The sequence below is a fragment of the Neopsephotus bourkii genome, unplaced genomic scaffold, assembly GCF_033783945.1.
Source record: "Neopsephotus bourkii isolate Nb327-2 ecotype Australia unplaced genomic scaffold, CSIRO-AGI_Nbou_v1 NB_1749, whole genome shotgun sequence".
Lineage (NCBI taxonomy): Eukaryota > Metazoa > Chordata > Aves > Psittaciformes > Psittacidae > Neopsephotus > Neopsephotus bourkii.
The window spans coordinates 2213782-2225289 of NW_026902223.1; the positions used below are offsets into that span (position 1 = coordinate 2213782).

An 11508-nucleotide genomic window follows, 5' to 3' on the forward strand; every position below is an offset into this window, starting at 1 on the left:
TCCTATCCTTAATGCCCCTTTTACTGCATGGCTACCACAGTGAAGCTTTTATCAGTCAAAATTAGTGCTAGTGACACCCAATAGGGCCGCAGCACCAAGCAGTGATGCTGGGGAGGCTATGGGACAGTCTCCTCTCTACTGCTACAGCCACACAGAGGCCAGCAGCTCATTTTGGCACCTGGACCAAGCGGGCATGGTGCCGCATGAACACCAGCCCCAGAATAGTCCCTCCCCTGTCAGGCAAGTCCGAGAGACACCCTATGATCAAAGATGGGGAAACACGAGGAACAAATACAATGCCCAGTAGTCGCTGCAGAGCAGCTGCCTGACAGTTGTGGAGCTTCCTACACACGCCGCTGGGAAGGGGAGCCTGGGGAAAGGATGTGAGGAGGGCTGATGATATAGATGGTTCAGCAGATGTTTCATTGGAGCTACTCCCGTGCGTGAGAGAACGCACGAAGCTGCTCAATGGAAAATGTGCATTCAGAAGTGGACATGGCACTGAATATGAGATAATTATTAAGGCATTTCTATTTTGGAGCCCTTCTGTGTGTAGTTTTACATAAGAAACATTAGGGTTGCCTTTGCACACGCACACATGTTCCCTGGTCCAAACAAACAAGCAGCTTTTTGCTTCTTGTCACTGATACCTCTTGAAGTAACTATCTTTGGCCACAAATAGATCATTGCCCTATTTGAAAAGTTCCTAGTGGAGCGTGGCCAGTTTTGACTGGCTATATATACCTAAGCTGGCAAATCAAGCAACCTCTCGGCTTTTGCTTCTATATATAAAGAGGAATGATATAGAATAAATCAGGTGGAGCAGCGCATGTCAAATCCAAATCGTTCCGAGTTTGATTTACTCTGCTGAACCGGAGGAGGCAGCTATAGGAAGCCCTAACCTCTGGTGCCATGTTTGCGGGGATGGTCAGGCAACACGGGGAATGTGCTGGTAGTGGGTTCTGGGTTCATGCTGTGGTTATAACACTGCTGTTTGACGTGCCGCGTAGGACATGCTGGGAATCCATCGGGGCGGGGGCGGGGGGCAGCCTCCCAAACCGCTGGGATTTGAATGCGGCAAAGCTGACCCTTGAAGGAGTGCGAGGAACAGCGGGGACAGAGGAACGGAGCCGGGGCTGCGGTCACGGAGCTCCTGCGGTCACGGCGCTTTCCCGTTGCGCGGTGCCCTCGGGCAGCCCCCCCCAGGCCCAGAGGGTCGGCAGCTCCAAGGGACGCCGCCAGGTGGCGCCCAAGTGCGCGCCCGGTGGAGCTGCGGCGGCGGCTGCTGCCGGCGGCCGGAGCCCGCGGGGGGTGCCTGCGGCGAGGGGGGGACCGGGGATGCGGGCACAGAGACACCGGGAGCTCACCCCTGGGTAGGGACCTTATGGGCATTTCTGACAGTGCCGGGTGACTCTGTGCTATGGAGCAGCATCAACGGACAGGTGGCAACGGCACAGCTGCAGAAAGTCCGACTTGAGCAAGGTGAGCTTGAAAGGGAAGTGTCCATCCCATCGGTTTTGCCTGATTATCTGATTCCCCATCACCTCCTCAACCACAGGGAGTGACCCCAAGAAAAGCTTTAAACTCCAGGAGCTCCTGTGTTATGACATTATGCCCCAGGAAACCACTGATCCACCACCCCATGCTTTTCAGCCCAGACATAAACTGTAGCTGCTCCTTGCTTCATCCTTGTTTCACTTCTGTCATGCTTCCTCTCGTCTGCTTGGAAGCGAATTTGTTGTCAGATGCTTCCCTAAACGGGCCTCCGAGGCCCACCACAGACACCCACTCTTTGTGTTTGCAGGTTCTCAGCTCAAAACCAGAGAAGATTTAAGAGCTAAATAGAGCTTACAAGCAATTCTCTCTTCCCACACAAGCACTTCGGATACCCTGAAAGGTACCTGTTGTTTCCTGATGGGAATGTAAGTGTGTCACCATAATGCTGCAGGGTAGGCAGGCAGCTGAAGGCAGGCCTCCTGCACAGCATGTAAGGAACAGGGGATAAACAAAGGATTTAGATTAGATATGGGAAGAAATTCTTTACTATGAGGGTGCTGAGGCGCTGGCACAGGGTGCCCAGAGAAGCTGTGGCTGCCCCATCCCTGGCAGTGCTCAAGACCAGGTTGGACACAGGGGCTTGGAGCAAGCTGCTCTAGTGGAAGGGGTCCCTGCCTGTGGCAGGGGTTGGAGCTGGGTGATCTTTAAGGTCCCTTCAACCCAACCCATTCCCTGATTCTCTGATAGATGTTATATCCCACATCTAAAACTCAACTTCACACAAAATATGTGCTAAATGATACATGATAAAGGGGAAGGAAATGCCAGCTGCCCTAATGAACGGTGGTAGGCAAAGCTGGAAAAATAAATCGTATAATAATCTCTTTTTATATTCCCTTTGACATAAACTAATCCTGACCCAGAACAATAGTGCTGCTTTCCAAGAGAAAATAACCAAGATGCGGCTATAATCAGGAAGCAGGGGTCCAATGCAAAGTGGTTTGGGTTTTCTCTTTGTTGTTACAATTTTGTGGAAAAGATGGGAACAGGGAGAGCAACTTCCAGCTGAGGGGGTTGGAACCAAATGGTCTTTAAGGTCCCTTCCAACCCAAACCGTTCCATGTTTCCCTCCTAGGCAAGGAGGATGCAAGAACTACATCTGCTAAAAGCAGTCAGACCCCGCTGAAATGATAGTTATGGAAGGAGGCTGCACGTTTTGTGTATCGCTCCTATGCCTTCATCCACTCCTGTCTGGTCCATGTATCAAAGATCCTCCATCAGGTGGGGAGGATGCGGGTTAAGAGATGTGTGTATGTACGTCTATGAGCAGGGCTTTGTTTGCCTTATCCATCCACAGTTCATGCTAAGAAGCTTCCACTGAATGTATTTACAGCCTGGTGGGTTTGCCTGTGATTTGGCATCTTTTAAAGTCAAAAGGCTGCTCTGCACCTTATCAATCTTTCCATGACCTCTCAGTGCATAAAGCACAGAAGCTTAAAGCTGAAGGGGGGAGAAGTAAAACGTGATCTCACAAGGTGTGTGGTAGAGGCATGTTCTTTATTTCTGAGTCTTTATTCATAGAAATGCAATGCATGCTTTCACTTTCCATCATTCTACAGACTGTGATAAATGAAATTAAAATATCAAACAGAGAAAAAGCCAGACAAGTTGAGACCAGTGGTTCAACCAGTATCCTGTCTCCAGCACTGGCTGGTATCAGATGCTGGAGATAAAAGTAGGAGAAACTGTATAGTAGCCTGTTACGAATTAACATGCCCAGGAGAGAAGTTTCTTCCTGACCCTCATCAGTTAGCGGTTGGCTTACATGCCAGCACATACATTACTCTACATGCTCACGTGTTTATATCTATCTATCTATACCAAGAAGCATGTGACAAAACCCTCAATCAGATTCCTGGTGCTTCCAATCGCAGGAGTGTCGTTCTGAGGAAGGAATTTCTTTCACCGCAAGAGGCTCACACAGTACATAATGGAGAGGGGAAAGCAGCTGAGATCCACAGCTCAAGGGAAACTGCTTTTACAAACAGCACCTGAAACGGGCACCTTTTGGTGATATTATTTGGGTTTTGGTTACACAGCTCAGTAGTGTTTCATCTCTCTGAGTAGTTTTACCTACAAGGAGTCTGGAGAGGGGCTTGGGACAAAGGCCTGTAGGGACAGGACAAGGGGAATGGCTTGAACCTGCCCGAGGGGAGACTGAGCTGAGCTCTTAGGCAGAAGCTCTTCCCTGTGAGGGTGCTGAGGCGCTGGCACAGGGTGCCCAGAGAAGCTGTGGCTGCCCCATCCCTGGCAGTGCTCAAGGCCAGGTTGGACACAGGGGCTTGGAGCAAGCTGCTCCAGTGGAAGGGGTCCCTGCCTGTGGCAGGGATTGGATCTGGATGAGCTTTAAGGGTCTTTCCAACCCAAACCATTCCAGGATTCTATGATTCTATAACTAAGCACATACTCACACATGTGTAAATACTTGTAAAGTGAGCAGTTGAGCAGATTTCATGCTATACATTCCCTTTTTTTGATAATCACAATCACAGAAAAACTGGGTTGGAAAATCCAAGGCAAGAGCTGATCCTGGATCACTCCTACAAGGCATCTTCTCCAACAGGGTCCCAGTTCACTTCAATTTCTTTGGCTTCATTTTAAGCCCTGTCCTACCCACCACATACAGTAACAGACTGTCCCTCTCTTTTAAATTGCGATTTCTGTGTTTGAGAACTGTTTCTTTGTTTCCTAACCCCTTTTTGGACTGAAACACCTGAAGTTATTTCCCCACTTCCTCACTCACATTTGTTCTAGATCTCTGGATCGTCTTCAAATTGTCCCATGTCTTTCCCAAAGCACGGTGCCCAACATCAAATAAAGTATCCCAGCCAAGACCTTTCATGGATAGAGGAGTGTGGATGGATTCCTTCAAGTGGCTTCAAGGTTATATTCTACTTTATACAATCCGGATGGCGTCTTTTCCAACACCATGTGAGTACTGAGACCCTTATACATTTTCCTATATTCCTTGCCATTTTTTAGACTATTTCCCCAATGCTTGCCAATGCTCAAATCCAGGATACAAGATGTTTTCTACAGTAGTTATAGATGGATGGTGCTGATGATTCAGCATATAAAATTGGCTAACTAATGAGTTCTGGAATTACCACCTCCCCGCCCCCCCCAGGCTTGTTAATGTGCTTCGTTTCACCTAAAGGCATCATTTCTATCAAGTGCTAGCAAAAGAGAAAACGCAAGATACATGAAAATAATGCAGCCTTGCTACTACAGGAAGTAAATTTCAGGCAGAGAAAGATTCAGCATGCTATTTTTCTTTAACTGTGATGAGCTCATAAAACCTTTTAATTAGTCAGAATGATGTGAGTGACACGTCAGGCCTAATTTTAGCAGCCTAAAGTTAGGCAGCATTGCCACAACAGTCATCTCATCTCCTTCAACAATAAACGGAGAAGGATGAACACATCCTATTGCCTTCAGCTCCCTAAAAAGCCAAAGTAAAACGGGGTAAAGTCCCCTGTGAAGACAGAACAAGAGTTCCAGTAAGTACAGAGGCCTCAATGAGTAGGCAAACACTTGATTTCTTGACGGCTGAGGTCAGGTGAGCTAAATCCCAGTTTAGGTAACCACAAATTCAGAGATAATTACCTTTACATTAGCATGATAATTACATACAATGCAAATGAACCATAATCATCAAGGGGAAAAAAAGCACGATGAGTTACTGCTTACTGAGTAAGCACAGAGATGTGCAGAGCGTGGAACTTCCATGTCACAGGCACCTTCCAAACATTAACGTTCTCCTTTTTGCCTTATTGAGATAACAGCTGAATATGTTAAATTTGTCTGCGAAGGATCATTTTAACACAGTTATTTCAGGGGAATGAAAGTATTTCCTTCTGACAAAAATCACACTCTTTGGCCTCCAGATTGATCATTGTCCTTTTAAAGAAGCATCATATAGTAAAAAAAGAAAAGCAAAGCCTGACATTCTGAAATGAAAGACTTGATTTAAAATATTGCACAGCTCACTCTAAACCCAGCACCTTCTCTCTGAGGCTCAACCTGATTTTGCTGATTTCAGTGTCAACTTGTTTTGCTTTCTGAACACTGCAAGTGAGTTTGGCAGGTAGCAAACTGTGCATGCAGCCCCAAGGCAGCTCACATACCACCTACCTCAGGCTGCCCAGGAAGAGGCACTTGTAGGAATGGCTCACCATAGGAAATGGGAAAAGCTCCGCAGGATCCAGCTGTGGCTCCCACAGGACTAGGCAGGGTGTAAGCAGGTTTCCAAAGCTACCCAGTAATACTGGGTTCAGTTCCCTCCCTCCTACAAAGAACACCCCCATAGATTCATCAGTGTAACTCTGGGATGAGGGCTTTGTTTGAACTGCTGCAGAGGTGCAGTGTTGTGATGGTGGGGAGTTCCAGAGCCTCCTGGAGAGATTGGGAACTGGCATTCCAAATAAATGAGGCAGCTTTGAAGACCTGACCTAGAGGGCACACTCCATTGTGTCTGTTCCCTGCCTAGATCATTATCTGCCTCTGGGTACATCCAACATTGGTCCCTGCAGGGTAATAAAGTTTATAGTAAGTTTGCTCAAGTGCAGTAGCTGTCTAGTCAACCCAAATGTAAGCTGTTCTCTTGTGCCAATGCTAATCTGTTGCTGATACCCACGCTATCCAGCACAAAGCTCCTTTTAGCAGCTCAGCAGTGTATTACAACGTGGGCATGCTGTCAGCGAGGTTTGTAATAGAAATACTTGTGCAGATGAGTTCACTGTTTACATTCTAAAAGCTATGATGGGAGAATTTCTTGGAAGCGCTTTTACTTGCAGTGAAAAGCTAGATTTGGGACTCTATTGATAGCCTATTTAAGGTCACAGTTGCTTTTTGATATGAAACTTCTCCAGAAGGCTGACTGACGGTTGTCACTGGGTCTTCTGGATCTTCACAGCTGGTGATGAGGGCAACTGCACTAAATGATGTTCGGTTGGCACTGAATGGCTTGATCTCCAGTGCTGATGTCTCTGCTTCTTTTTCCCGTGTCTTCTCAATTCGGTTCCATTCTTGCTCTTTTCGATCCAGCTGCATGGCACTGCAGTGAGGAGCATAAACCTCTGTGGTTTCTTCGAACTGTAAGCAATCCACCTTGTAGTATTTTTTCTTGACATGTAAGACATCATTAAACCTATGGCCCCAAAGAATCTCTCTGGGGACATAGGAGCTTCTTGACTGATGTGAAGTTCCCGTTGAATCACCCGTGTAGACAAATGTGACCAAGATTTCAAAGTTGTCTTTGGCCAGAGCTTTCCGATCTAGACCATACAAGGGGCTCTCACTATCAATTTCATGTACGACGGTCACTGGTGTAACAAGTATGATCTGGTCATTTAGAAGCTTCAAGTCCTTGTATTCCATTGTCATTCTCCCCTCCTTGTCTTCCTTGTAGCGCAGGAGCTGAGCTCGTACAGAGCCCTCAACCATGTGGTTTGGCCGGAAATCACCAATGCGCCACATGAGGCAAAACTTATCATCTCTCAGACCAACGACAGCATAGTAGCTGAAACGAATGGTTTGAGCTCTTTTTCGAGCTGTGGCCATTTTAGCCAAGGCTGCTCCGATTATGAAGGTGTCAATAATGCAGCTTAATACTGACTGCAGGATGACCATGAGGATTGCAACGGAGCACTCTTCTGTAACACAGCGGTAACCGTACCCGATGGTTGTTTGGGTTTCAAGGGAGAACAGGAATGCTCCTGTGAAGCTATGGACATTTGCAACACAGGGAGTTATTTCTTCATCATTGAATAAATCTCCGTGTTGGATTGCTATCAGCCAGAAGACCAGTCCAAAGAACAACCATGAAAGGACATACGACAATGAGAATATCACAAACATATGGCGCCACTTGATGTCCACCAGTGTGGTAAATATGTCCACTACGTAGCTCTCCCATTCCCCAAAGATGTGTTTGAAGTACACATTGCAGCTGCCATCCTTGTGGAGAAACCGCTTCTGCAATCTTTTCATCCCCTTTTCCGGGCTTTCTTGACAAGTGCCTTGGTAACTGATCTTATTTCCCTGTGTGTTTACAGGCCTATAGCAACCACGCTGCTCAGTCATCTTTCTCATCTCTGCCTCGTGGCATCAGTTTGCAGAACAGACTTGTCCGTCCCAGGGGCTATTCGTTTTCTTTGGTCATTGGAAATCTATGAAATAGAAGAAAAAGTTCATTTTTGTTTGAATTCCCTATGCCAGAACTGTGTAACACCAAATCTGAATAAACATTCACTCTGTGGCCATCACAAGCAATTTTCTGGAGGCTCTGACATTCATTACGCAACTCAGCTCAAAAACATAAGGCTGGAAATATGAGGCAGTTAGAAACTCAACTAGCTAGAAATGTCCCTATCAAACCTAACATCTAGTATGGAGACGAAAACAGAAATCAAAACCCTTTGTGGTGAACTCACTGCGAGCATCTCTTTTGACATTCTGGTGAACATTCAAATTTGGATGGGTTCTCATGAACAGCCACAGGAATGCCATGAAAACTCTTAAAGTTAGCCAAATCATAGAATGATAGAATAGTTATGGTTGGAAAGGACCTTAAGATCATCCAGTTCCAACCCCCTTGCCATGGGCAGGGACACCTCACACTAAACCATGTCCCCCAAGGCTCTCTCCAACCTGGCCTTGAACACAGCCAGGGATGGAGCATTCACAACTTCCCTGGGCAGCCCATTCCTGTGCCTCACCACCCTTACAGTAAAGAACTTCCTCTTTATATCCAATCTAAACTTCCCCTGTTTAAGTTTTAACCCGTTACCCCTTGTCCTATCACTACAGTTCCTAATGAAGAGTCCCTCCCCAGCATCCTTGTAGACCCCCTTCAGATACTGGAAGGCTGCTATGGGGTCTCCACGCAGCCTTCTCTTCTCCAGGCCTAACAGCCCCAACTTTCTCAGCCTGGCTCCATACAGGAGGTGCTCCAGTCCCCTGATCATCCTCTTGGCACTCCTCTGGACTTGTTCCAACAGCTCCATGTCCTTTTTATGTTGAGGACACCAAAACTGCACACAATACTCCAAGTGAGCTCTCACGAGAGCAGAGTAGAGGGGCAGGACCACCTCCTTTGACCTGCTGGTCATGCTCCTTTTGGTGCAGCCCAGGATATGGTTGGCTTTCTGGGCTGCGAGCGCACACTGTCCGCTCATGTTAAGGTTCTCATAGAAATAGTTGAGGTCATTAATGATTTCTTTGTTTCATGTTTGGTTGTTTTTCTCCATTAGAAGAAATACCCTGTAGAACACCCTCATTGAGACATAAGACTTCAGTAGCATGCCTAGCACATCCAGTGCTAATGTTTTTCAACCAGAAAATGTATGAAACACTCCATCATTCCTCATTAGTTGTGTTTCGATATTGTCCAGAAAAAGCTGGTCGTGGAATTGAGCTTTCCTGGGCCAGTGCTACAAAGACATATTTGTTCCATTTGTAGCAAAGTATTTACATTTGAAATGAGAAAGAAACACCTCTGAGTTCCTGCAAATCCTCTCAAATTGTTCCTTAAAGCAAACAAACAAAAACTATTCAGCTGCCTAAAAGCATTTACATTTTTATTCATGGGTTTGAAACAAACATGCAGCATGTTAATAAAATCTGTGGATGACACAAATTTAGGAAGTGATGTGAATGAGGAGATTCCTCTGTCAGAGCAGAGAAAGAAGGGATGTCTTTGCAGATTGCAACCAGATGAACTTTAGCAGTACGAAGTGCTAGGCTATAGGTTTAGTGACTAATAACAGGAACTTATGTTAGAAACTGAGACCTCATCAACAGGAATCCAATAAAAAAGGAAAGACTCAGCTGAAATAATCAGTTACAGGATGCGTATGAATTACTTCTAGGATACGGCACTGAAAAAGGCAAATGCCTTTTCCTGCAGGTCTTCAGCTCATTCCACCATATCCCAAACGCTAACACACAGAACACCGACAAGTCAGAAGTGATAGGGGACGCAGCCAGGACAACCCAACATCTTTGCAAACCCCATGCTTCTAACTGACACCTCTGAAGAAAATAAGCTAAAGTCCTTCTTTTTTTCTTTTTCCTGAGGTAAAACTGTCATTATTCTTCCAAGAACTGTAAGTCTGCAATGGAAAAATGACAAGTACTTTTCCCGTTTTTTAGCTGGGTTCAGCTGACAAAAGTTCAGATGTAGGTTTACAACGAAGCCAACAGATTCATGGAAAATGAATTTAGAAAGAAAAAAAACTTTCCTAGTGGTAGTCTTTTTCCTCAGCTCTTCATTCACTTTGCCTGAGTCGAAATGACTGCACACACTTCAAGGCAGAGGAGAGTCAGGCCCATAGAGTGTAATATATATTGGATGGACTAGATTAACAGACCGAGAACTCTTCTCTCATCCAAGGAACAATGACAAGCATGCATGAACACTATTCCAAAAACACTTAAAAGCCAAACATAGTTTCCATTTCTTTTTTCTTTTCTTTTTTTTGGTTTTCTTTTCTCTTTTTTTCCAGGGCAGAAATGAATGTGACATATGGTGGTGTAGCCTCAGAATGTGGCCTTCATTAAAAAACACAACATTAATGTTTCCAAAAATACTTTTTGGAAGAGACTCTTTGGAAACATTCGTATGACTTGCTTCACTCATAGCTTTAAACAAACAGTGTAGCCTTAGTCTACTGAAGACTCCTGACCTAATATTTTATAAGTCATATTTCACAACAAACAAAAACTGGAAACTATTGAGTTATTTTTTTTAAGAACCTCATAATGTGAGGTGTGAAAATGAAGCAAATTGTAATCAGGAGTCAATATAAGTTTAAATAAAAACCATACTTGGGCTTAGACTGGTTTTCTTATTGACTGGTTCAAACTAGAGTTCCTTGAAAATACTCACAAGTGTCCTGGGACTCTAAAAGGGACTAAACAGTTCATGAATCAAGGACTACTGAGCTGCTTCCACTCTCTGCTGTTGCCATCAGCAAATCATCGTGTTTCAAAAATGGTGTTTTTCTGGCACCATCTTTAGGTTTTGTTGGTGCTGGGAAGAATCATGGGCTGCCACACACGCAGCCATGTGGCAAAGTCCACCCTGACTTTACAGCAGTCTGTCACACGTAGGAGACGACTTTCATTGTGAGGCATCTTGCATTAGGAACTCTGACTCTACTTAGGGTCACTCCTAAGTACAGGTTGTAGTAATACATAGGTGCTCATGATGAGTTTTGGACTGGTATAAATGAAGCCATGTAGTAAGATGCTAATTGGATCTTGTAGAACAATCAGAATGTCCGTAATAAGGAAGGGATGTGATGCAGAACTTCCTAAACCAGGAGCAAATAAGCTAGCCCTGCAGCTGGATGGAGTAAAAAAGAATTAATGAAGATCAACACTAACAGACATATATTGCTCTAACAGCCATATACTGCTCTCAGGATCTGAGTTAATCGTTCTCCATCATGTTGAAAATTGGATTGCTCAGAGTCATTTGGCATTGCACAGTGGAGACGTGCCCCAGATGACCTAAAATCTCAAATGTACTTTAAAGTCTTAGGAAATAGTCTCCTCAGCCACTCAAAACCACCTAAAAAGGCTGCCTGGTATTTTGGGTGTGCTTAAAGGTAAGTAAGCCAGCTCTGAACCTTTCCAGGCTCTCTCTGAAAGTCTCTCAAGTACAATAATACTCATACATCATAATTAATAACTCTTTTACAGTGTCTGATGTTGCTCAGAACATTTAAGTCTAAAAACCCCATCTTCCAGTGTTTCTGAATTATGTAAATCTGTGTTACGAGCTGTCCTTCATTCATGGGGACGCTTTTAAACAGGAATAGGATTTTCCTATCCCAAGCAAGAGGTACTGAGGCCATGAAGTTCATCACTCTTGCTACTGAGACACGCTGACTTTTGCAGAACAGCCTGAAGACTACTACTGTTATTATTATTACTATTATACTA

General features: G+C 45.0%; 1 protein-coding gene and 1 long non-coding RNA gene across 2 annotated transcripts in view; both read right to left on the bottom strand.

The window, feature by feature from the left end:
* Positions 1 to 11508, bottom strand: part of LOC133224976 (uncharacterized) — a 269398-nt gene that overhangs the window by 20265 nt on the left and 237625 nt on the right. The gene's annotated exons all lie outside the window — the stretch shown is intronic.
* Positions 4791 to 7727, bottom strand: KCNJ16 (potassium inwardly rectifying channel subfamily J member 16). Its single transcript, XM_061377406.1, has one exon. It carries the CDS (start codon positions 7648 to 7650, stop codon positions 6361 to 6363), a length of 1290 nt encoding a protein of 429 aa, XP_061233390.1. The 5' UTR covers positions 7651 to 7727; the 3' UTR covers positions 4791 to 6360.

What these genes read in the sequence shown, in the direction of transcription:
- KCNJ16 (XM_061377406.1), bottom strand. Translation starts at nt 7,650, where the DNA reads ATGAGAAAGATGACTGAGCAGCGTGGTTGCTATAGGCCTGTAAACACA.